Source organism: Odocoileus virginianus, unplaced genomic scaffold, assembly GCF_023699985.2.
Source record: "Odocoileus virginianus isolate 20LAN1187 ecotype Illinois unplaced genomic scaffold, Ovbor_1.2 Unplaced_Contig_16, whole genome shotgun sequence".
In the NCBI taxonomy this organism is placed as follows: Eukaryota; Metazoa; Chordata; class Mammalia; order Artiodactyla; family Cervidae; genus Odocoileus; species Odocoileus virginianus.
The window spans coordinates 569,279-596,389 of NW_027224333.1; the positions used below are offsets into that span (position 1 = coordinate 569,279).

Here is a 27,111-nt window from a genome sequence, read left to right on the forward strand (position 1 = left end):
CCGATGTCACAGAAAGGTCAGAAGATTCTCTCAATTCAATTTGACCAACATCTGTTCACCAGTGTTTTTTATGCAGCAGGATGAGCTAACATTTATTAACGACACCTGCTCTGGTCTAAGTGTTTCACTCACATTAACTCTTTCACCCCTCATAAGCAGTAGACAGGAATCATGACTATCCTCATGTTCCAGGGAGCACGAAAGACCCAGAGTGACATCAAATGAGTTGCCCAAGGTTGCATAGCTGGAAGGTGACAGAACCAGGATTTGGTGGTGGGCCATCCACGTGTGGGGCTTCCCAGGTGGTGCTAGTGGATAAAGAATCCACTTGCAATGCAGGAGACGCAGGAGATGCAGGTTCAATTCCTAGGTCGGGAAGATCACCTGGAGGAGGGCATAGCAACCCATTCCAGTATTCTTGCCTAGAGAATCCCATGGACAGAGGAGCCTGGCGGGCTGTGGTCCATGGGGTCACAAAGATTTGAACATGACTGAAGCAGCTGAGCATGCACGCATCCAAGTGTGCAGACCTGCTGTTTGAACGGAAACTTTGGGAGCAAAGCTGTTTCTTGTTTCTCTACAAATAAGATGCCCACATTTGCTTAGAGGGTGTGTGTGTGTGTGTGTGTGTGTGTGTGTGAGCTTGTTAAGTCACTTCAGTCGTGTCTGACTCTGTGCGACCCTATGGACTGTAGCCTACCAGGCTCCTCTGTCCATGGGGTTCTCCAGGCAAGAATACTGGAGTGGGTTTGAAGGGAAAAAACTTTCCCATACCCTCTTAATCGCCTGGCAAAAAGGATTTATTTCACATGCATACAGAAACCAACAAAGGAAGTATCTGGCTCCTTAAATGGTTAAAGGTTTACAGACCTAACCTAGCAGGGAAAAGGCAGTGGGGAGAAACAATTTCTAAGGGCAAAGCAAACAGGTTTATTTGAAAAAACAAACGAGTTTTCAGGAAACCAGACAGGAGATAAGAAAGTTTGTGATAAGGATGGTCTATACAGGTATGAGCAGTCTTTCTGTCTCCCTCGGAACCATAAAACTCCCCCAGAGAGGGGATTTATAGTAACTTCATTTCCCACAAGTTGCTTTTAGTCAGATAAGGGAAGCTCTAAAAGGCTTTTTTCTGCATCTGTTGAATTTCAAATGCCTTCAGCTTAAAGCCGTCTTGATGCCATGTCTGGGGTTCTGAGTGGGTCTTCTCCAGCAGGGGAAATGACTTAGAGAATGAATCAGAAACATGTTTAATCACGCAGGAAAGGATCCTGGCAAATCAGTGTTCAGAGTCCTCCTCAATTCAAATCACTTTACTTGGTCAAAGACTCAGAATCTGGGTCGGGAACCTGCTTGGGAAAGTCTGCCCTGAGGGGAGGCTGTGGGCAGGTGGGTCGCCTGCTTCATTTTCCTTCCTGGCACTTTGCAGGAGGTGAGCCGGTTGCCTTGCCCTTTCCCTGGCCTCCCACCAGGAGACTTCCATCAGCCGCTGAGCCCATCTGGAGGGGCAGATGTCACTGCGGCCCTGAGCACAGCCAAGCTTGGCCGAAGGGCGGAGACCTGCTGGGGACCAGGGTGGTGCTGCTTCGCCGAGTCGCCGCTGAGCGAAGTGTGCACACAAAGAAGCCGTTCACCAGTGACAGCTCTCAGACGCCAGGGGGACAGGCTGCCTGGCCCCCATGAGAAATGTCAGCCATTCTGCAAACAAGCATGTTATGGGTTGAGTTGTGTCCACTATGGAAAAGATGTTGAAGTCCTAGCCCTCAGTACCTGCCAGCATGGCCTTATTTGGTAACAGGGTCTCTGCAGATGATCAAGTTAAGATGAGGTCATTAGGGTGGGCCCTAATCTTGTATGACTGTTGTTCTAATAAAAAGGGGGAATTTGGACAGAGACACAGACACGTACCCAGAAAGAACACCTTGTGAAGACTGAAGTTCTAGCACCAGCCAAGAACTGACAGAACTTTGGGGGAGAGGCCTGAAATAGACCTTCTAGCAGCTTCTGGCACAGCTCTGTCAACAGTTTGATCTTACTTGTTGCTTCCAGAACTGTGAGAGAATCCATTTCTATTGTTAAAACCACTTTGATTGTGGCAGTTCATTATGCCCTTGCAATTGAATATGATGAACAGAGCTCAAGGAGCAGAGACCACCCAGAACACCTCTGCAGCTCAAGGGAGCGGCCACCAGGAGAGGATTTGCCTTTTAAGACCACGATTCACAAAGAAAGAGCACCCACTAACAGAGGGGTTTTCTGTCCCAGCTGAGAGGTCATTGCCTTCACCCCATTGTCATCGTCCTCTGCCTGCCCCCCACCACCTGCCCCAGCATCGCTTACTGAAGTGATGTGAGAGGATGAACTTTCCAAGGAAAGGTTTTCATTATGAAAACAAGACAAAGGTGGGATTGTGCAACATTCAGAACCGAGGAGAGCAGGAGGAGGTCAAGGAACTCTTGGGAATAAGCCACAAAGGACAAGTGGCATTTACATGTAACCTTCACTTTCCCATTTCCTACCTGGGACTTTGACCAATGGCTGTTTAAATACGTGGCAACTGTAAATACATCGCAAAGATGGGGTGCGTGGAAGTGCAGAGGATTTGAAGGATGCAGAGTCCAGTGAAGCTCAGACCCCAGTCAGCAACATTAGCATCTCTTGGGCACACTCTCCTCTTAGGAATGCCAATTCTCACGAGACTGACTGAATCAGGCCCCTGGAGATAGGGCCCAGCAATCTGCATTTTAACAAGCCCTCCAGGGGTTTGATCTCCACAAAATTTTGAGGAGCATCTAGCTGGGGAGACCACAGATGGGGGAGAGGTGGAGAGGGGGAAAGGCAGCAAGATCCAAAATGTTGCTCTAATGCAATACTTTGCCTGAACAGCATGGAATCATATTTTTTTTAAGTCAGGTGAAACAGAAGATCATAAAATGATTTTTGTCTTATGTTTTAACAGCACATAAACAGACACCATTTACTAAGTTTGCACTGTGGAGCCAAAGCCATTTCTTTCTCTGGGTGTGGAAGGGCCCAGTTTTGCATTCTTAGTCCATCCAGAGCCACTGTCTAACATCCCACTTCCAGTTTCTTTGCAGCAAATCGAAGAAACCACCGTGAAACAATGAACCAAGAGTTCTCCTGGATTTTTACAGTATTTCCCAAACCCTTTCCGATTTCATGGCCATGTTTATACTGATTCTGCTTTCAACTCTTCTCAACCATTCTTTTGTAGGTATGGATTTGGTTTATGCATTTATATCACATCTTCTTTTGTTTGACTTAATTGAGCTACTGACTCTTGGTAGACTGACTATGCAGCTAATAGAGGGATCAGCTAGCACATTTTCCCCCTGTTTTTCAAGTAGATTTATTAAACTATAATTAGAAACCAGAGACTTGCACACTGAAGTGTGCACTTCAGTGGTTTCCAGTAGAGTAACAGAGTTGCACAAGCATCAGTTTTATAACATTTTCATCACCCCTGAAAGAAAACCCTACACCCATTAGCACTCATTCCCAATTCCTCCCTCACCCCAACTATGGCAACCACTAATCTACTTTCTGCCTCTATACATTTACCTATGCTGGACATTTCTATAAATAGAATCAAACAGTCTCCAGCCCTTTGTATCACTTAGCACATTCTTTTCAAGATTCATCCATCTTGTAGCAGGAATCAGTACTTCATTCTTTTTATGGCTGAATAGATTCCATTATATGGATGGACGACATTTTTTTTTATCCAGTCATTAGTTGATGGACTTTTGGTTTGTTTCTAAGCCCATTTTATAGAGGAAAAAGAAAGCACTGGTTAACCAGGAATGGTGTGAAATTTTAAGAGTGCATCCACTGATGTACTTTATGTAAAAACTAGTCTGAAGTAGGTTTTCAAAGCACATTATTTTTCCTTAGCTTAAAACATGGCATTACCCAGTCCATCAAATGTGAGAGAAAGAGGCCACATAAAACCTAGAATTATGGTCATAAAGGAACCTTTAGGAGGATCTATGGAAAGACCCAAAAGTCCATCAACTAAGGACTGGATTTTAAAAAAAAATGTGCTCCATCCATACAATGGAATCTTATTGAGCCATAAAAAGAATGAAGTGAGTTAGCCTTATAGACCTAAAGTCATTGTTCAAACCCCCTAGCCAATGCAGAGAGTCAACACAGAAATGAAGATCCCCAAGCTTGTCTTCTTCTGTTACACTAGCCACCACCTCCACATTTGAAACGCCTATCTACGAGAGTGAAGGAAAAATAATGAAATTATTTTTCATTTTATCATTGGGATTTTATCACTGTTTGGTGATATAATTCTCTAGTGGGCACTGCAGTGTTCTGCAGATGATTCCTCTGGTTAATCTAAGCACCAGGCACTCTCCTGGGAATGTAAAATGGGAGGGGTATGAGGACACAGGCCTAGTACCAAATTGACCCAAATTGATTAAAGAGAAACCTTATTTTCCATGTGTTGTGGGAGACTTCCCCCTCCCACTCCACCTCTTATCTACTAGCCATAAGCAAGGATCTAAAGCTCAGACAGCATCTGTTAGTAGAAGCCATCTGATGGTGATGAAACGAGTTAGCCCATTAAATGTTAGTCACTCAGTCATGTCCTACTCAGTGCGACCCTGTGGTCTGTGGCCCGCCAGGCTCCTCTGTCCATGGATTCTCCAGGCAAGAATACTGGAGTGAGTTGCCATGCCCTCCTCCAGGGGATCTTCCCGACCCAGGGATCGAACCCGAGTCTCCCACATTGCAGGCAGATTCTTTACCATCTGAACCACCAGGGAAACCTATGAAGATGAAGTTGAAATTGTGCATGGAAGGCAGAGTCATCTGGAGAGGTTCAGCTGACCAGGCACACACCCAATGTTGCAAGTGCCAGCAGGGTCTGTTAACTGCAGCCAAAAACATCCTGATAATATTCTGCACCCAGCCATTGAAGGGCCACAGGAACTCGTCACAGTAACTCATCCTAAATGTAAAAAGAATAGCAACGTGTTTAAAGGATGATTCTGGGGTTTCCCTGGTGGTCCAATGGTTAAGAGTTTGCCTTCCAATGCAGGGAACACGGGTTCAATCCCTGGTCTGGGAAGATCCCACATGCTGAGGGAGCAGCTAAGCCCGTGTGCCACCAGTCCTGAGCCTGAGTGTTGCAACTCCTTAGTCCATGCTCTAGAACCCATGCTCTGCAACGAGAAGCCTGCAACTAGAGAGTAGCCCCCACTCGTTGCAACTAGAGAAAGCTGGTGCACAGCAACCAAGGCCCAGTGCAGCCATAAATAATCTTCTTTTAAAAAAAGGGTGATTCTGCACAGAGCTCCAAGATAATATCCTTTAATCATCCATCAGGACTCCACTCAACTGTTATGGGTGAAATCGTTTCTCACAATTCCTGTGTTATACCATTCCATATGAAGTTTCTGCAGCCCTTGTCACATGTGACAACGTATATTTTAAAGCACGAAGTAAAAGCTAATTATAAACATAAGCCTCATTGCCCAAATAGATGTAGGCTCCCTACAAATAAACTTTTCTTAGAAACTTTACTTTTCAATACCTGCTATGATTTCAGAAAAAAAAAAATTAGAATACTTTCTACGTGATGCATTGCTTTTGAATTGATTTTGCATACCTTTTACTTGCAGTAAACATAACCTTGTAATGTTTTTAATCTGAAGACATATTAAGTTGGGTTTCCCAGGTGACTCTGTGGTAAAGAATCTGCCTGCCAATGCAGGAGACACAGGAGATGTGGGTTTGATCCCTGGATCGGGAAGATCCCCTGGAAGAGGAAATGGCAATCCAGGTCCGTATTCCTGCCTGGAAAAAAATTCATAAACAGAGGAGCCTAGTGGGCTACAGTCCATGAGGTCGCAAAGAATCAAATCAGACAGGACTGAGCAAGCATGCACCTTTGAAGTTTCCATGGAAGGGACACTTTTGTCATCCTGAGGACACCATGGCCTACATCTCAGGTTAGGAAGCACAACAGCCTAATTATAATCTTTAGTTTTGTCAAGCAGATCTGGCATAGTACAAAACCAAATGTCACCCTGTCATGTTTATGGTTTTTTTAAAAGGTCAAAGACTGCTACCCATCTTTTTCCCTTTAGCAGTTTTAAAGAACATGGGCTCCTTTAGAGAAAGCTAATTCTTAGGAGTAACCAAAATCAAAAGGAGACCTTCTGCTCCCTCTTTAGACAGACTCATCTGGGAGAAGCAAGGCAAGAGGTGGGTACTGTTTCTCAGTTCTTCTTTGATTCCTAGCTGCACCTTTTCCTCGTGAATGACTAGGCACAGCTGATGTTCATTAAGCCTTTCCAGGCTGTGGGCTCCCAGTGGGTTCAGGTGATTTGGGAGGTGATTAGGTCAAGAGGGTGGAGCCTCGGGAATGGGACTGTCGGTCTGTAAGAGACCCCCACGCTCTACCCGTTCACAAGAACAAGCCCAAAGACGCCATCTCTGAACCAGGGAGCGGGTCCTCCTTACAGACACAGAATCTTCCAGCGCCTTAGTCTGACACTTTCTGGCCTTGGAAACGGTGAGTGATGAATTTCTGTTGTTTATAAGCTACCCAATCGATGGTATTTGTAACAGCATCCCAAACAAACAAACAAAACCACTCAGTTCTTTTGTTTTTTTTTTTCTTTATGGCCAAGAAAGCTGAGGCCCAGAGACATTAAGATTACATAGCAAGTGAAAGGCTGAGAAGTGGCTCTAAACCAGCCGTCTGCCCCCAGGACACGGGTTTGTTTTTCCTTTTTTTAAAAAATTAAGCTTTAATTGGGCTTCCCTACTGGCTAAGATAGTAAAGAATCTGCTTACAATGCAGGAGACCCAGGTTTGATCCCTGAGTCAGGAAGATCCCCTGAAGAAGGGCATGGCAACCCACTCCAGTATTCTTGCCTGGGAAATGCCATGGACAGAGGAGCCTGGCAGGCTATAGTCCATAGGGTCGCAAAGAGTCGGACACAACTGAAGTGACTTAGCATGTATGTACAAACACACACGATATGACGTTTTCTTTATCCACTCATTCATGAGCAGGCACAGGTGGTTCTGGGCTGTTGTATATAATGCTGCAGTGAACATGGTGGGGTGGGGTGGAGGTATCTTTTCAAGAAAAAGTATTCTTGATCACCACACACAGCCTCAAGCCTATGGTGACAAAAATGATTCATGGTATAACTCCCATGTTGTTGCAGCGGTGAGGTGTGAAATGTGCAACTCTTCAGTTAGGGAGGAGTAGCTGATGGGGGATAAACTGTACTTGTGTCTCATTAAAAAATTGGTAACTGTATATTCAATATATATTAAAAAATACTTAAGTGAATTTGCATTTAACCGATGGATTAACACAACTCTTTTTAAATCAGCATTGCATTTATAGACCGTCCTCCCTAAAGTTATGAGTCCCCTGCAGGTGGGGGCTGGACCTTTCGCATTTTTGTGTTCCCGATAGGATGTAGAGTGTCATAAACATTTCATGAGTGGATGGGGGTCAGGGCACTACTAGGAATACTTACTAAATTTTCATCTGCAGTCCCAGTTGGCACCCCCACCTTGTTTGCTAATCCTTAGCCTCGAGTGCAGTACTTTGTTCTAATCCTGAATAGCCTATGACGAAAGATGTACCTTAAACGCCTGGAGAATATCCAAAATGATTTCAAGTTATAAATGGAATCTCCTATCAGAACAGAGTATTGATTCCTGGACCTGATCAAGTATAATTTAGACACCAAGCAGCTCTAACATCCAATAGGCTGTAGTCTTTTCTCCCCAGGTGGACGGTGTATCTTGTCATCAGGTTCACAAGACAGTTTATTTTAGAGGTGGTTTTTCTCAAGAATATTAGAATCCTTTAAAAGGGGGTGCTTCCCCGCCTGTGGCTCAATTTTCAGTTTCCAGATACAACACTTGGTTTCTCATAATAATGCCTTAACCTGTACTTACTCAATGGCATTTAGGACCAAAAAACATGCCAAAAGTAACTCCTTTCCTCAGCGGATGAAAAGTATGTGCTCAATGACGAAAATGGCTACCTCCAGCAGAAAGACTATAGCCGTCATTTCTGTAAAGATTATTTCTGTCTGATGAAGTATAAAATTACTCTTAATAGATTTTCAAAACCTGTTAAGTTTCAGTTTTATTTTCTTTGAAAATACACAAATATTTTGAAACGTAGTTTAAGGTTGTTGGATTTTTGAAACTCCACACAGACACACCATTCATACCAAATGAATCACTCCAGACTGCTAAGTTCATGTACCAACTTAACTCCACGATATTCAGGATAAATGAGTTAATACTATAAACACTTAAAACAAAAACCAACAGTCGTATCATGCTGCTGTAAACTGAACAACCAGTGTATGGGTGACTGATACAAAGAATTTCAGTGGCAAACTTAGAAATCCCTTAAAAAACAGATGTGAACGGAGAGTGAGCTGATGTAACCATTCTACATTTGGGAAAAATATTCTCCTTGTGAATTCTAGCAATGGATAAAATACCATGTTTTAGAGCAGGACCATCCCTAGCGTTGTGATTTCAGCCAGATCTTCAAGGTTCAGGTGAGGCGGACAAGAGGAAGGCTTTAGGCAAGGGAAGGGATGAACTCCAGAATGGGAGTAAGTTGTCAAATGCCAGAACAGTGAAGCCTGCTTACATGGAACACAATTACATGTCAGAACAATGGCAATTAAAAGGAAAATACTTAAAAAGTTAAGACACATACTCCCAACACATGTGTGCCATTAAGTTGTAGGGGAGTTGAAATTATTCTGGATCAAGGTCCAGTCTGAAAAAAGAAATCACAACAGCAAGAATTTGGAGGGCAAGACACACACACCTCAGCTTGGCTGAGTACATTGCCAGTGTGTGGCTGTATTTTCTTCAGGGGTCACCACTATATTTGATGGACTTGAGAAATGCTGGTAACTCGTATAAAAAAGCCTAACAGAACACTTTTAAATAAAATACTGGACCAGGTCAAAGCTGAGCATCCCGTGGGCTTTCAGGTCTATGCATCAGTATTTAAAACAGGGAGGGAAAAGAGCAGCTCTCTTCATATTTTCAGCAGAGGTCTTTGCAGAAGGTTAGACTTTTTAGATCAAATACACAGACAATACTGCAGTTAAAGGAAAAACTCAGAGGGCCTACCACTTCTCTACATGGGAAGAAAACTTAAAATGATGTGCCGTCAACTGTAAGGTACAAACGGAACTCAGAAGAGCACATGCTGAGTACCCTTTGCTAAGTGGCATAGAAGGTAGGGTGACCCCCTGGACATCCCTGTTACATCAGGAGTGCAATTCAGTTTGGGGAAAATAGTTTAATGTACTTTTCAGAAAAAAAATTTGTTTCTATTTTCTCATCTCTGACAAAGCAGTGCTTAGGAAGTCCAGCGCCACCAGGCCACCTTCATCCGGTCCCATACGGCCGAGAGCGAATCCAAAGCAGGCCGCACGTCCAGAATGGTGAACTGGTAGTCTTGGTTGACCTCACCACCATCGTAGTAGTCAATGACATATCTTACTTCTGTCCCGCAACGGTTGATGATCCAGTCATGCCTGTCGAAAGGCAGCTCGTACCTGAAATGAAGACATGCTGGCGGAGGTTACCACGCCTGTGCGATGCTGAGCTGGGGTTTGGGTGGCAAGAAAGCCAGCAGGGCAGTGTGTAGGGAGGCCGGCTCTCGGAGTCCACCTTGGATGAAAGGTGAGACTCCGATAAGCACGGTCCACAGTGCTGCGGGAAGGCAGGGCTGGAAAGCGGGAGGCGCCCCCATCAGCAGACAGCTCATCTGCTACAAGAGAAGAAGGTCAATGGCAGGAAGCACAGCCAGGCTGGGGAGGTCAGCTCGGCACCTGCAGAAATGCAGGGGAAAGTGAAAGTCGCTCAGTCGTGTCTGATTCTTTGCGACCCCATGGACTATACAGTCCATGGAGCTCTCCAGGCCAGAATACTGGAATGGGTAGCCTCTCCCTTCCTCCAGGGGATCTTCCCAACCCAGGGATCGAACCCAGGTCTCCCGCATGGCAGGCGGATTCTTTACCAGCTGAGCCACAGGGAAGCAGGTGGGAGCTGTGAACCCCACAACAGGGAGCGTGGCGTGCATAGGCGGGCAGAGCGAGAGTGTGGGAGGAGCGAGGGGACGGCGCGAGAACACAGAGAAGGTGACTCCCGTCAAGCCCCTGAGAAGTCGACGGGAAGGAAGCCCGAGCTGCCTGCCAGCGCCACCTGGAGGGAGCACCAGAGGTCTGCAGCTCAAAGTGAAGCATGGTTCACAAGACGGCACCGCAGTTCTTCGACTGCCTGGTTTTAATGCCAAGAGCAAGCAGACCGTGACCTCAGGAACAGGACATTTCTGCAGACACTCACCCCATCCAGGAGCGAATTCTTGCCCGTGGTGAATACTCTTTCGCTTTGCCTCCAAACCGGATCAGGGATGGACCACAAGGACACTCACTAGAAATCCCCAAAGAAGAAATATCTATTAAGATAACTCTCTTTCCCTTGAAAAACAGAACCAATGTTGCAGTTTCTCCATGACACACATGGGTGGGGGGACAAGGTCCTGCTGAGACAATCTACTCACTCTCTGGGCAGACCCTGGGCTTGAACTTTCTAGGTGCCCTGCCAGCCCCCACCCCCAAACTCACGGGGGCCCAGGGTGAGTCTCCTGGTCATCTGGCATAAGGCACACAGGACTGTCCCCTGCAGGGGGAGTGGAAAATACAAGAGGCCACTTGTCTTGGCAGCTGCTGTCATTGTAAAGACAGGCTTTGGCCTAGACAGGTCTCTCTTTAATGAACTGGGATGGAGCAAAGCATCCCACGTGTGATGGGTCCCCAGCTGAGGACTAGCCAAGCTCCTTTCATTCTCAGCTTTAACAACAGCACACCTGCAGCATAGGTCTCCACATTAAGTGGATTTTGTCCAAGAAGTTAATCACATTTTGCCATGAATTAAAAACATGAGCCACCAACCATGATGACATCTGGCTTCGTGGAGACACGCCCCATCCCCTACCCTTCTCCACGTGGAGCCCTCAAACAGGCACCATTCTGGAAATGCTCACCCCAGATCGACTGAATCAGAAATCCTGGGGGCGGGGCCCAGCGCTCAGTATTGCAACAAACCCCTAGGTGATGCTGAGGCAGCTCAGGCGTGAGGACCATGGCTCTGAACAGACTGATGGCCCATCGCCACTAACTCACAACTGCATTTAGCTAGTCTCCCAGAGAAAAAGTGTGTAGTTTCTTAGTCGTGTCAAACTTTGCAACCCTGTGGACTGCAACCTACCAGGCTCCTCTGTCTATGGGATTCTCCAGGCAAGAATACTGGAGTGGGCTGCCATTTCCCTTCTCCAGGGGATCTTCCTGACACAGGGATCAAACCTGGGTCTCCTGCATTGCAGGCAGATTTTTTACCATTTGAGCCACCAGGGAAGCCTCATCTCCCCAAGAAAAATGATCATGTGCAAAGATGCCTCTTGATGTTTACTCCTGATGGGGATTCAATACATGCTGCTGTGTGAACAAAATCTTTCCCAGCTCCCTTGGGGCAGAGAGCATTTTAGAGTTTCTAGCCCCTGTGCTCTGCCTGGAATGGACTGTGATGCTCGTCCTGTTGAGAACTGGGGTCTAAGCCCCTCCCCTTGCATCTGGGCAGGCTTGTGACACCATGGGACTTCCCAGACTCGGTCATCACAGAGATGCAGTGTCCCTGGAGCTTTCTGTAACTCTAGCTCTGGGAACCCAGTCACCATGGTGTGAAGAAGCCAAAGCAGCCACATTTAGAGGCCATGGGCAGGCATCCTAGCTGAGAGCTGGCATGGTATCACTTACCAGGGGAGTAAATGGGGCCTTCGAAGGCTTCCAGCCCACAGCTGTCCAGCCATGCCTGACCACTAAGTCTTGGTGGCTGCGACCCCATGCATCAGGGAGCAGAGACCAGCCATCCCTGCTCTGTCCTTTCTGCACTTGGGACTCACTGAACCCACGAGCATAATTAAATAGCTGGCATTTTACATGGCTGAGTGGGGCAGTCTGTCACCAAGTCACTGAGACAGGCCTGCTACCTAAAATGTTTTAATAGAATAGCACAGTGTTGGACTAAAGCTCTTCTATATTTCTTTCATAGAAAGCAGCTATGAAATCAGGACGATGCTGGAAGAATGGTTTTTTAAGCTCTCGAACATACTTACGCAGCGTGAAGGGCTTCCCATTTCAAAATCTCCTTCCAAGCTTGCTCATTATTCTGGTTGTGAATCCTAATGATGTTATACATGTCTTTCTGACTAATATCCTCATCCTTCCATTTCCACCTAGGAAAGAACATTTGGTAAAACTTGACAAAGATTACTGCGAATGCCATGTATTCATTTCACTGTGTCACCAAAAATCCGGTTTATCCAAATATCAAGGATCCCTTGATTTTTCAAGTGACACTTTTTCAATTAGTATCACAAATTCCCCTTTTCTAAGTATTTTATGTAGCAGTGGTGCTTAAAAAAACTGGCTGTGATGGGTTAGTTTTATGTGTCAGCTTGATTGGGCCATGGGGTACCCAGATAGTTGGTCAAACATTATTCTAGATGAGAGTAACATTTAAATGGGCAGAGAGGGCCCAGCTCTAAAAGCTGAAACAAAACAAAAAGAGCAAAAAGGCGGAGCTTCTGCAAGAGGCAACTCCTTCTGCCTGCCTGCCTTCCAACAGGGACATTGGTTTCTCTTCTTGCCTTTGGACCTGAACTGAAATATAGACTCTCCTGGGTCTCCAACCTGCCAAGTTGATTGTGGAACTTCTCCACCTTCATAACTATGAGTCAGTTCCTTACCATAAATCTCTCTATACATATAGTAAGATATATATATCTTATTAGTTCTGTTTCTCTGGAGAATCCTAATACATTGCACTTACATTCTGGTTAAGTCTGAAAAATCAGTTGGTTAGTATAAAAATTTACTGTACACCTGAGGGATAAAACCTCTAACATTGAATTCTTAGATTAGATTCATCTAAAAATTAAATGTTAAAAAGGTTAGATTCACAAGCAAATTTATAGCCCCAGGAATATGCTCACTCACTCACCCTTTCCTTAACATCGCATTCCAGAACATCTGTTCAGAAGGATAAACCCACTTTTTATCTGAACCTGCCCTCGGAATAGACGATTCCTCTCTCACAGTAGATAGTGGAAACGGCTGGTCAGGGGCTGGTGTTTGATTAGGAGGTGGCATCTATGTAAAATAAGTGGGTTAAAAAAAAAGGTTGGAAATACAAAGTAGAAACAAGCAACATAATTACTTCCTGGCAAGCAAGGCATCACATACACAGCCCAGTTTCCTTATTAAACCAGCGACATCAGTTTCAGGCCTCTCAGTTGTGAAGAGTCAGAGCGCAGAAAATCTTTTCCTTGTTGACTTCATAAATGGTAAATACATGCTACAGTCAAACATTTGGTCTCTTTCTCAAGGATTAGAAAGGAAAAACTAATACCATGATGGGCAGGCACTGCTACAAATTTCTGGAAAAGATGGAGCGATAGATGTGTATGTGTATTGATATGTATACAAAACACAATACCACCACTTTCTCGATGGCATTCTGTCACTGGCAGTCACACACGGCTGGTACCCAGCTGTGCCTTAAGAGGCACCCCAATCTTCCAGTGTGCCTATGGTGTTTCCCCAAACCAGCAACATCTTTCTGAATTCTAGCCATGCTCCTAATAGACCTCCCGCCCACCAAATACTCTACCTCCAAAGCAACATCCTCTGGTGTGGCTGATTCCAGGTAAGCCTGCTCTGGCGCTTGGGGACAGCCCATCACTTTCCCAGGCGCTCTCTGAAACTACACTTAGTGACAGAGTCTAGATTTTTCACTATGGATGGAAAATCAGACTTCTCCGTTTTAAAAGGACAGAAGGATCAATCCTAGCAGCCTGTAGTTAGGGAGCCTGTAAGAGCATCCCTACATTAAAAACTTCCGGGCAGAGGGGCTGGTCGAGGATTACCAGGTTCGAAGGATCCAGGTTCTCCTTGTTCCCAGCCTTGGCGCCGGTGATGGGACACTGCACGTACTCATAGGCGCGCTCCTGGTGTGCAGGCACAGAGCTTGTTTTGCTCCCACAGGTTGAGTCTGATGGCTCGGCATTCACTGGACAGCCTGAAAGAGACGAAGGGTGAAAACACCGTCACCACAAAGGCAAGACATCTGGCTCTCAATCTGGGCCCCGAAAAGTCAAAAGTCAGGGATCACCGGCACAGCCAAAGTCAGGATTCTACTGGTCACAGCTACCAAGAGCTAAGCCGGCCGACAATCTAACATCCTACAGACCAGGAAGAGGCTCCATAAATTAACCTTCCCCTCGAAAGAGAAATGGGTACCCATTCTCCTATTGTGTTACTCGCCCAAGAAAAATAAAGCCCCAGAGTCTCAGCATTGGCAAGAGTAGGTACTGCCCACAGCAGAGTGTTAGGAAACAGAGCAGGGAATTGCTATGAGCTGTTACAGAAGTACCTCTGGGGGCAGGGCCCCCCGTGAATGGGTCTCCCTGACTTTTCTATTCCCCAGTTCCAGACAAGACCCAACTCCCACCAGGGCACAGGAGGCCAGGCTTTCATTATGGACGTCCTCTCTCAGGGACTGGGGACAGGAGATAAAAATGAGCAGAGGAGCTGTCCAAAAGGGTCGTGGAGAAGATTAAGGATGCTGCTATGCTTTGTCCTGCTCTAGGACTAAAACTAGACCACTTGGCCAAGGCTCGATTTGCTGTCAGGAGATAGCAAGTTCATTAAGCAAAGGCACCCACTAAAGAAAAAGTCCCCCAGTCCACGTGGGATCCAGATGCCACTTCGAGAACAGCAGCAGGTGGGGGAGTCAATGCCCAAGGATCCTGGGTGCTGTTGGAAACAAGTGTGCAGGCCGGGAAGGCGGTATAGACACAGGAGGCGGGCAGGCAAGGGGAGAGCTATGGCCCAGGAAGACACAGCTGGTGTAAAGGAACCCTTATCTTAGGCAGCAGCAGTGAACACCAAGGAGACACTGAACTCTGGGCGCCCTACACGCAAAAGGTCCTCTACGAGGACCCTGCAGAGCTATCTACTCAGGGGTGGAGGGAGACTTGTTCCACCCCTCTCCTCGCCAATCTCTTCTGGAACACTGGTCCCAACTGGTGTTGGAAAGAAAATCCTGTTTATGTTTTTCATATCAGAGAGCCAGTAGCCCCTTCAGTCTCCTACAGATACCCATCTTCTTTCCTAATGCAAATTCATCTGACAGCTCTCCTAGGAACACAGCAAATGAAATCAGACCCTAGAGAGGGCTGTGTGACTTTCTGGGGATGCTCAGAACAGACACACACCTGCTTCTTCCAAGTCTGCCTCCATTCTGCCTGTAAGGAGAAACCCTAGAGCACTGGACTGGTCCTTATTCAAGGCCCCAGAACTTTTGCTGGCTTTGCCACTTACTAGCTGTGTGACTTGTAAGTTTTCTTAACTACGAAACAAGGGGTCGGAGTGGGGGGAGACGTACCATGCAGGATTTTGAGGATGAGAATGTAAACTCCACCAGGCAAAGGATTTTTGTCTGTTTTAGACACTGCTGTTCTCTCAGTGGAAAAAAACACAAAACCACTCAGTGCTTGGCACAGGGTGGGCAGGGAGCAAATTCTTGTGGGCCGATCGAAGGAAAGAACAGCTATAACACAGGAAGCGTCAGCACTAGGTAAGCATGCTAACTGCTTCCTGCCCTCATGTCTGGAAACAAGAAGTCACACATCTGGTGGATTCAGGCCATACTTTTACAAAAACAATCTAAAGCGGCAGGTGGACCAATGAAAAAGGAAAGCATTTCAAGTCTCACTTTTGCACTAAAAAAATGAACAGCAAGTCCATCAGGCAATGACTTATTTTTTATACAGAGAGTAATCCAACAGAGGGAGGAGTAAAGCTGTCTGGATAAAGAAAGACAACGTGATCTAGACCAAAGCTTCTTGGCCTGGGCACTCTCGACATCCGGGGCCAGGTGACTGTCTGTTGCAGGTTCTGCACTGTATATTGTAAGATATTTAGCAGCACTCCTGTCTTCTCATTAGATGCATCCTCCCCTCTAAGTTACAATGTGCAGAAAGGCCTCCAGGCATTGCCAAGTGTCCTCTGGGCTGAGGGGGGCTTGCCTCCCCAGCTTAAAAATCCACTAAAGTAGACAACAGCAATTTGTTGGAGTGGGGGCTGATGTATGGAGCAATCCCTCCTCGCTTATGCACGATCTCAGTCATGACCACAACCCTGGGCAATACTATATCCTCAGCTTACAGGTGATGATGGGTTGAGACTTAAGAGAAGTAATTTGTCTACAGTCACATACCCTGTAAGTAACAACAGAAGGACCAAACCCAGGTCACCCCACTCCCAGGCCTTAGGAGCCTCACCAGCATGCTGTACTGCCTCCTCAGAGTTCTTTTTGAGAATTCTCTCTTTATCTTCTAGATAAATGGTCCATTACCTTTCACTTTCCCTTCATGCATTGGGCATCCAGACGTTGGGGCTGCTGTCTGATGATCTGAAGCAGCAGGGGTAGAGGTCTGAACCGAAGCAGCAGGGGTGGATGCAGACAAGCCCATGGTGGGACTCGCAGTGTTGAATCCAAGCGATTCTAAATTCACACGGGCCAAACCAGAGAGATGAGTGCTTGATGCCTGGGTTCCCCCTACTCCCTTAGTATTCTTAATCTGGCCAACCCTTGTTTTTCCTTCTTGTCACCTTTATAGAAATGTACTGGGCAGGGGCTCCACTTCGCCCTCCACTTTGATGAGGGACAGCTTTAAGAGATCACCCCCTTTGGGACATACTAGTGTGAAATCTACACCTTTGGGGGGACGTTTCTAAGGGTGTGCGGACTTGGCGGGTGAAGTGAGGCGGTCCCTGAGAAACCATGTCATAGCCAGGGGGCTGTAGGCCCGGGGTTGGAGGAAAGAGGGTCTCGAGGTGGTGATCCGATGAGAGAGGAAGCCCACCGAGTCCAGACTAGACCCGCGGCACTAGGGGTAGGCAAGGGGCTGGGAAGAGTATGGCGCAGAAAAGAGACGCGAGGAAGGAAGGAAAGGTCAGCGGAGGGCACAGCGCGGCCGCAGTCTTCCTCTCACGGTCCCCGCGCGTGGCACCGTTGAGTCCCGGGATCCCAGACACCGCCCCCGGCCTCTGCTTCAGCCAGCCTGCCCCTCCGCACCTGACTCCTGTACCCGGCTGCCGGTCCCGCCTCTAACCGCCAACTCCGGCGCGGAGTGGCAGCAATCCGCCGCCACCACCTTCCCCTCCCCTCGTTCGGTCACCGCTGTTGCCCGGGTCACCGCCGGCTCTCGCTCACGCCGCTACTTCCTCTTCCGAAGGCAGGACTTCCGGGCGCGTGGGAGGCGGGCGCACGGCAGAAGGGGGAGGGTTTCTGTCCGTCACAGTGGGGTAGGCCCCGCCCCTCCTGTCCTCCTCGGCCTATAAAGGTAAAGCCCCTCTCTGGCCCCGCCCCTCCTGGCGGAGCCGACAGAGCCCTCTCGGCTTGAACAGAGACTTTCCGTAGGGCCAGGCGCTTTAAGCTGCGGAGGCGTTGCATTGGAAGAGTTTTATTTTTTTTCTTTTCATTTATTTTTATTAGTTGGAGGCTGATTACTTCACAACATTTCAGTGGGTTTTGTCATACATTGACATGAATCAGCCATGGAAGAGTTTTAAAATTTCTACCTTTTAAGTTCTATCCCGTCAGTTTTAATTATAGTAATGACTCAAGAAACATCAGTAGGTATGCAGAGCTGTGGCCGAATCTGGAGATCCAGAAATGAATAAAAGTTCTCGGCTCCACAGGTCTTCTTAACAGGGTGTGTGGATTTCAGTTCAGTTCAGTTCAATTCAGTCGCTCAGTCGTGTCCGACTCTTTGCGACCCCATGGACTGCAGCACACCAGGCCTCCCTGTCCATCACCAACTCCCAGAGTTTACCCAAACTCATATCCATTGAGTCGGTGATGCCATCCAACCATCTGTGTGGATTTGAAGGTCTGTATTTTCGCTTGCCTCTAACAGAAAGTATTTTTTTCCATCAGGAAGGCAGGCGACAAATCCTGGTAGTGTTAGCTATATGTGGCACTGATAGCAATTACAGAGAAATTATGTTACATATGATTGTTATTTCTGTCTCAAAATACAACTATTCATTACTACTTTGAAATTAAAGTAAGTTTATCTTGTTATTTAAAATGTAAATAAAAAGCATATGTCTTTCTGTATCCCCTTAGTGCATCTCTGAAGTCTCTTTCCAGAAATTGCCCCGTGCCTAAGAGAACTGCTTCAGGCAAAATCATATTCCCTCTCTGGAGATAGGCTGCAGCGCACCTAAGCCCAGGCCCCTAGCCTCAAGGGGGACAACTCGGAAGGGCTATCGCAGCTTCAGAGCTGCTCTTAGGATGAGCTGAGGCTCCCACTCTGACTGCATCACAGTTCGATTTTTCCCTTTGCCTTGTCTTTCCATCACTCTCAAAGTTGTTCATGAGGACGTTTGTATGCACAAATCTTGTGGAATCTCAGCCTTTTTAATAAGTGTAATTTTACTTAGATTTGATGACAGAAAATGACTACTATTAAAAAGATAGTTTATTATACTCGCAGATCCCAAGAGTCAGAGTACATATCACACCATGAGGTGCCACACATGGGGGCACTGGGGTTGACCACTAGGCAGGGATGGAGAAGGGAACTGTGGGCATGAGCCTTTATTATGGTTTCCATAGGAAAGAGGGCTTCCAGGGTGGCACAGTTGTAAAGAATCCACCTGCTAGTGCAGGAAATGCAAGAGATACAGTTTCAATCCCTGGGTGGGGAAGATCCCCTGGAGGAGGAAACAGCAATCAGCTCCAGTATTCTTGCCTGGAAAATCACATGGACAGAGTAGCCAGCAAGCAGGGCAAGCAGGTTGAGGATTGGCTGATTTGAATAATTTCAGCAGGCTTTGGAGCATAGGAGCTATCCCCAGTTGTTTGGTACCTGGCTCAGGGGTGATGAGGGCAGGTAGGTAGTGGCCCAGAATATGAGATCCCAGTAAGGGAGGTGACTGGGGGCTGTGGGCTTAGATGCTCAAGTCAGGGAACTGACCAGCCTCTAGCCAGAGCCTCAAAACTGGATCAAGACATCATCTTAAAAAGCTATATTACTTTGGTGTGTATTTCCCGGGCAACCTAGCCTTTAACCTACACAATCTATTTTTTTTAATATGTTGATAACTAATAACTATATTTCAATATACAGTCGACCTTTGAATAACATGGGCTTGAACTGCACATGTCCATTTACATACGGGTTTTTTCTTTCCAATAAATACTAGAATCTGGGAGTGGTTGAATCATGGATATGGAAGGCTGACTGTGGGACTTAAGCTTCTTTGGGTTTGGGGATCTGTGGTGGGTTCTGGAACCACACCCCCATGGATACTGAGGAGTGACTGTAATTGGCTTCTTTTGTAATTTGTTTTATACACGTAAAAATACTGTTTTGAGAAGATAACACACTTTACCAGATTCCAAAGGGGCATGTTTCACAAAGAGAGCAAGAACCTTTGGTAATTGAAGAGACGGGCATGCAGACAAATAACCATATTTGCATCTCAGTATATGGATGTGCAGATTATTCCTGGCCTTTTGGAAGAAGTGACTACTGTGAGGTTGATGTGCAGCAAGTGGATAGAAAGGAAGGAGTAAGTAGAAGAATGCATTATAGAGAAGGAGCTACTAATACTAATGCTGGGAGTTACAGTGAAAGCAGTAGGTGGGTGAGAAGACTGTGGCAGGCCACCTTCAGCCTCAGTTTCCACTTTCTGAATTGTTTCTTATTAAACAAACTCCCTCCACATTCTAAGTAACATGCTAACACAAACGTGCACACACATACACGTGCATCCCTCCCCTCTACCAATAGTCATAAACCATTTTGGATAAATCATGTTTAGTATTTACATGCAGTTCAGTTCAGTCGCTCAGTCATGTCTGACTTTGCGACCCCATGGACTGCAGCACACCAGGCTTCCCTGTCCATCACTAACTCCCAGAGCTTGCTCAAACTCATGTCCATCAAGTCAGTGATGCCATCCAACCATCTCATCCTCTGTTGTCCCCTTCTCCTCCTGCCTTCAATCTTTCCCAGCATCAGGGTCTTTTCCAATGAGTTGGCTCTTTGCATCAGGTGACCAAAATATTGGAGCTTCAGCTTCAGCATCAGTCCTTCCAATGAATATTCAGGACTGATTTCCTTTAGGACTTTAGTATCTACATTATTATGACTATAAAAATATTTGTAATGACTGCTGGTGACAGTTTTTCTTGTACAAAATTTCCATTAGAATTTAATCCTTGTTTTTCCTTTTTCCCCTTTGTCTAGTTTTAAATGATTACCTGTCAGCATTGAAATATATCAACTACTCTATATGTGGCTCAGACAGTAAGACCTCTGCCTACAATGCGGGAGACCGGGGTTCGATCCCTGGAGAAAGGAAATGGCAACCTACTCCAGTACTCTTGCCTGGAAAATCCTATGGATGGAGGATCCTGGTAGGCTATAGTCCATGGGGTCGCAAAGAGTCGGACATGACTGAGCGACTTCGCTTTCACTCTATATGTACGCTCAGTCGCTCAGTCATGTCTGACTCTTTGCGACTCCGTGGACTGTAGCCTGCCAGGCTTCTCTGTCCATGGAATTTTCCAGGCAAAAATACTGAAGTGGATTGCCATTTATTTCTCCAAGTAACTACTGTATATGTTTTCTTTCCCCCATTCCCTTGAGTCTTCCCTCTTGGATAAACACCTCACCTCTGCCACTGCCCAGTTCTAGACTGTTTGAAATGACTTCTGCCTGTTGTCTTCCTGGACCTTGCTGTCAGCCTTTTCCTGTCTTGATTTGGATCTCTGGTTCTTGGATGCTGTGTATTTTTCTTTGCATTGTTTTGGGAGCACATCAGTTTTTAAGGTCTTGGAAATCCAAAATGTCTGTGTTTTACCCTCCCACTTGACTGGTAGCTTGGATATATAATTCTAGGTTTAGAAACATTTCATTCCAAATTGTTAAGTAATTGCGTCATTATCTTCTAGTTTCCATTGCTGATATTGAGAAATCAGATGTCATTTCTTTTTTTGTTGTTGTTTTCTTCCTCGATATTTTTAGGATCTTCTCTTCTTTATAGTGGTCTGAAAAGATGTGCTCTTTGCTTTCACTAGCTTTGCACTTGATGGGCCCATTCATTCTGAATACTCATATCTTTCACGTTAGAGATCTTGTTACCGAGAGGAGTTTATGGTGGCTCTGGCTGCATGCTGCTCAAAAGCCAATAAACAGGCCAGATTGGTGGAAAGGAAAGTTTGCTTTATTTTAGATACGGGCAACTGAGGGGGAGGGTGGGGGACATCTATCCAAAGGTTGATTCCCTCTGTCTATAAAAGTTGAGAGCTTTTATAGACAGAGTTGGGGTGGGGGGGGTTACATGCAGAAACAGCATAGTCATCTCTAACAGTCATCTTCAAATTGGTCATCAGTGGTCTGACCAGCATCATCTTGATTGTTTTAGGTACAGTTAATCTTCAGTTCCAGGGTCCATTTGTTCCCATTTCTTTGTGGTCAGTTCTCAGAATTGTTTTGGTATCTATAAGACAGCTCACAGAATATGGCTCAGAATATTATCTATAGCCCTTGAGAAAGAACTAAAGGTCCTTGACTATGCTTAATGACTACATTATTATTATTTAGTCTCCTTTGACTGTTTTCCTTTGTTTCAGCATTTCTCACTTCTCTGATTAAACTTATTCTTTGACTAAAGTTTTCCACAGGCAAAAGGCAGGCAGAGGACATGGTAGGGAGCAAGGACCACAGGGTCCTGTTCTGTTTCAGTATTTTCTTATGTTATTAATTTTCTTAGTAATTTGCTCCCCTCATCTTTCTTCATTCTCTCTTTTAAGGTACTTCTATTACTCATATGTTAGATTCCTAGACTGGCAGTATAATTTTCTTATATTTTCTCTCATTTTCTATCACTTTTCCATTTTGCTTTATTTTTAGGAGGTTTTAAAAAAAAATTCCCAGCCATTTTATTAGGTTTATTTCTGCTCATGTATGAAATTTCCAAGGCATGTATTTATTTGTGTGTATGTGTGTATATGCATGTGTGCATTTGTGTGCTTTTGTGTGTGAGTGTATGTGTGTGTGTGTGTGTGTGCATGCACATACTCAGGCAGGGTAAACAGGTTTGCCAATCCATGGTAATGTGAAATGAACTTCTACTGTCAGACCCAGGGTTTAGCGAACAGGAAAAGCTGAATCTCTTTTAGAGTTACAAACAAAATTTATGACTGGTCCTGGTAAAATGAGTCTCCTTTCCAGACCTGCAATTACTTCTGTTTACAAAGTGTTACTTTGTTCTCAGAGCTCTCACAGTTCCTCATCTCTTGCACAATTCTTCTTTCTTTCCCATACTTCCATTTCTCCTATAATTCCCCATCTCTTCCACAATTATTCATTCTCTCTCACAATTCTTTTCTCTCATAATATTCTGATCTCTTTCACAATTTCCCCATACCCACTTTCCCTCCCCCGACAGTTTTGTTTATCCCACAAGTCCCTGTGTCTCCCACCTCTGTGTTCTTTCCCAGAATTCCCTATGCTTTCCACAATTCTTTGTTCTTTCCTGAATTACCCTCTCTCACAATTTTCTTTTTCCCCCACAATTCTCTGCTTCTCCCATAATTCCATCTTTCCCATTACTTTTGTGATGGAGGGATTCTTTTTTTAATTGAGATAAAGTTGGTGTATGTTGTGCTAGTTTCAGGTGTACAACATAATGATTTGATATGTGTATATAGTGAAATGATCACCACAATAAGTCCAGTCAACATCCATCACACACTTAGATACAAAATGTTTTCTTGTGATGAAAACTTTTAAGATCTACTCAATTAGCAATTTTCAAATATATAATACAGTACTATTAACAGTAATTGTCATGCTGTATATTATATCCTGAGAACTTTTTTATAACTGGAAGTTTGTATCATTTCACCATTTCACCTATTTTACCCTGCCCCCAACCTCTAGCCTCTGGCACCACCTATTTCTTCTCTGTATCTATGAGTCCTTTTTTAAAGATTCTACATGGTATTTAGCTTTCTCTTTCTGTCTTATTTCACTTACAATAATGCTCTCAAAGTCTTTCCATGTTGTCTCAAATGGCAGGATTTCATTCTTTTTCTGGCGGAATAATAATCATTGTATACAAATACCACATCTTCTTTATCCATTCATCCATTGATGGGCACTTAGGTTGCTTCCATGTCTTGGCTATTGTAAATGATGTTTTAATGGACATGTGGGTGTATATATCTTTTCAAGTTAGTGTTTTCATTTCCTTTGGCTAAATACCCAGAAATGGAATTGCTGGATCATATGGTAGTTCTATTTTTTTTTTATTTTTGAATAACCTTCATGCTTTATTCTGTAGTGACTGCATCAATTTACATTTCCACCAGCAATGCACAAGAGTTTCCTTTTCTCCACATCCTCATTCTTTTTTCTTATCTTTTTGATAGTAGTCATTCTGACAGGTGTGATGGGATATCTCATCTGGATTTATTTGCCTTTACCTGAGGATTAGTGATTTTGAGTGCATTTTATATACCTGTTGGCTATCTATGTATCTTCTTTGGGAAAATATCTATTCAGTTTTTCTTTCCATTTTTTAGTTGGGTTGTCTTTTTTGCCATTGAATTGTATGAGTTTATATATATATATGTGTGTGTGTGTGTATATGGCATTGATACCTTATCAGATCTATGATTTATAATTTTTTCTCCCATTTGGTATGTTTCCTTTTTATTTTGTTGATGATTTTCTTTGCTCTGCAAAAGCTTTTTAGTTTGATAGAGTCCCACTTGTTTATTTTTACTTTTGTTGCCAAATCACCTCCAAGACCGATGTCAAGGAGTTTACTGCTTTGTAAACTTGTGGGAGTTTTCTAGTAGGAGTTTTCTGGTTTCAGGCCTTATATTCAAGTTGTTAATCTATTTTGAGTTAATATTTGTATGTAGTGTATGATAGCAGTCCAGTTTCATTCTTTTTGCATGTGGCTGTGCACTTGTCCAACACCATTTATTGAAGAGACTGTTCTTTCCCCATTGTATATTCCTGGTTCCTGCTGTAAATTATTTGTCCATATATTCATGGATTTATTTCTGGACTCTATTCTGTTCCATTGATCTATGTGTCTCTTTTTATGCCAGTACCGTACCATATTTTGATTACTGTAGCTTTCAAATCAGCCTTTGTAAGTGCCTCCAGCTTTGTTCTTGTTTTTCAAGACTACTTTGGCTGTTTGGGAGTCTTGTGATTCCATACAAATTTTATGATTCTTTGTTCTGGTTCTGTGAAAAAAAATGCATTGGAATTTGAATAGGATTGCATTGAATGTGTAGATTGTTTCGCGTTTCTATGATCATTTTAACAATGTTAATCATTCCAATCAATGAACACAGAATATTCTTCCATTTACTTGTGTTTTCTTTGATTTCTTTGATAAATATCTTATACTTTTCAGTGTTCAGATCTTTCAATTCCTGGTGAATTCATTCCTAGGTATTTTTTTCTTTTTTTTTTTTTTTTTTAGATATTTTATTTTTTTTTATTTATTTATTTTTTCCATTTATTTATATTAGTTGGAGGCTAATTACTTTACATCATTACAGTAGTTTTTGTCATACATTGAAATGAATTAGCCATGGATTTGCATGTATTCCCCATCCCGGTCCCCCCTCCCACCTCCCTCTCTACACGATCCCATAGTCACTTGACAAGTCATAGTTCACTTGACTCCCAAAATTCTGTTCTTTCCCATACTTCCAAGTGTCTCCTCAAATTCTATGTTCTTTCCCATAGTTCTGCTTACTCTCAAAATTCTGTGTTTTTCCCACAGTTCTATGTGTATCCCACAATTCTCTATTCACTCCCACAATTCTGTTCTTCCCCAAAGTTCTGCTTGACTCACAGATTTCTGTATTCTTTCTCATAGTTCCACTTAACTCACAAAATTCTGTTCTTTCCCACAGTTCAAGATGTCTACTGCAATACTCTATTCTTTCACACAATTCTATGTTCTTCCCCAAAGTTTCATGTGACTCTAAGAATTCTGTTCTTTCCATATTTCCAAGTGTTTCTCAAAATTCGATGTTCTTTCCCATAGTTTCACTTGACTCCCACAATTCTGTTCTTTCCCACAGTTCCATGTGTGATGCATAATTCTATGTTCTACCCAAAGTTCTTCTTGATGCCTACAATCCTATTTTCTTTCCCATAGTTCAGCTGGACTCCCACAATTCCATGTTCTTTCCCAAATTCCATGTGTTTTTCAAAATTTGGTAGTCTTTCCTATAGTTCTGCTTGACTCCCAGAATTGTCTGTTTTTTCCTGTAGTTCCCTGTGTCTCTCAAAATTCTGTGTTCTTCCACTTAGCTCCCAGAATTCTCTTTTCTTTCCCATAATTCTATGTATCTCTCAAAATTCTGTGTTCCTTTCCATACTTCCATGTATCTCCCACCATTCTCTGTTCTTTCTCATTGTTTCATGTCTCTCAAAATCTGATATTCGTTCCCATAGATCTGCTTAACTCCCAGAATTCTGTTCTTTCCCCATATCCATGTGTGTAAAAAATTCCATGTGGCCGAGGAGAAAACAGGGGTGTGGCAGGAGGACTGTGACCCAGATGAGGCATGTAAGGCCACGCAGCAAGGAGGGTCACGGTCATGTGGGGGTGGGGAATGGGCATGGAAACATGCAAGGGTGTGGTGGAAGTGGCGGGAAGACTCCATCAGGGAAAAAGTGGGAAAATTCATGGTTATGATGGAATGCAGGTGACCTGGGAGGGCATAGCTAGGAGGGAAGGACAGGGTCAATTTCTTGTCTCTCATACAATACTTTATTGCAGAACGTGACAAAAATATTTTGTAATTATGTATTTTAAAGTATATTTATTTTACCTACCTATGGTTATGTGCATCTGTGGCTGATTCATGTCAATGTATGGCAAAAACCACCACAATGTTGTAATTAGCTTCCAATTAAAATAAACAAATTAATTTTTTAGAAAGGAATTAGAAAATATATTTTAAGGTTTCTATCCCTTATATTGGTGCTGCTCAAAATGTGTCACCCCAATGGGTCTGGTTCACACACTGTTACCAGTCTGCCATGAGATGAGGAGCTTGGACTGGAGGAAAAGTAAGGCATTGCTTCCTTCATCAGGAACCTCTTACATCATATCCACTAAAATTGTGCTTAGTGACAGCAGATTTAAATTCTAGTACAAACTTCATATCTCAGCTTGGACCTGGAACTAGCAATTCCTGCCTGGCATTTGAATGGCTAGCACTGTCCTATTACTTGCAGCCTAGATCCTTGTTTATAAATGAGCACTCACTGAAGCAGCCAGTAAGCAGGCACTGAAAGGGTGAAAGAGTCAATGAATCTTGAACAACATCATTTATTCAACAGTATGTATAGAGCATCTGTGATGCTTTGTGATGTATGCACATCTGTGATATGCCAGGTCTTATGTTAAGTGCTGAGAATACAAAGGTGAACACAGTGGACAAAGTCCTGACTCACAGAATTTACCTTCTAAGTAAACAAATCGATCAACCAGCCAATGAACGATCCAGTACATGAACAGATGATTTCAAAGTGTAAGAGGTACCATGAAGAAAATGAAACAGGTGGTGCTAGTGGTAAAGAATCTGCTTGCCAATGCAGGAGACATAAGAGATGCAGGTTTGATCCCTGGGTCAGAAAGATCCCCTGGAGGAGGCATGGCAACCCACTCCAGTATTCTTGCCTGGAGAATCCCATGGACAGAGGAGCCTGGCAGGCTACAGTCCATGGGGTCCCAAAGAGTCAGACATGACCAAAGTGACTTAGCACAGCACACAGTATGACGGGAATTGAAGGGTGACACTGCTACTCAAAGTGTTGTGGTCCATGAAGCAGCAGATTTGCATCTCCTGGGAGCTCGTTAGAAATGTAGAATC

General features: G+C 44.3%; 1 protein-coding gene across 1 annotated transcript; it reads right to left on the reverse strand.

Annotated features, from left to right (window-relative positions):
- Positions 1 to 8,137: 8,137 nt before the first annotated feature.
- On the reverse strand, positions 8,138 to 17,402 carry HCCS (holocytochrome c synthase). Its single transcript, XM_020911574.2, has 7 exons — positions 17,248 to 17,402; positions 16,525 to 16,674; positions 14,033 to 14,184; positions 13,108 to 13,256; positions 12,221 to 12,340; positions 10,393 to 10,479; positions 8,138 to 9,602 (listed from the first exon to the last, which is right to left on the reverse strand). Exons 2-7 carry the CDS (start codon positions 16,640 to 16,642, stop codon positions 9,404 to 9,406), a joined length of 825 nt encoding a protein of 274 aa, XP_020767233.1. The 5' UTR covers positions 16,643 to 16,674; positions 17,248 to 17,402; the 3' UTR covers positions 8,138 to 9,403.
- Positions 17,403 to 27,111: the final 9,709 nt, after the last annotated feature.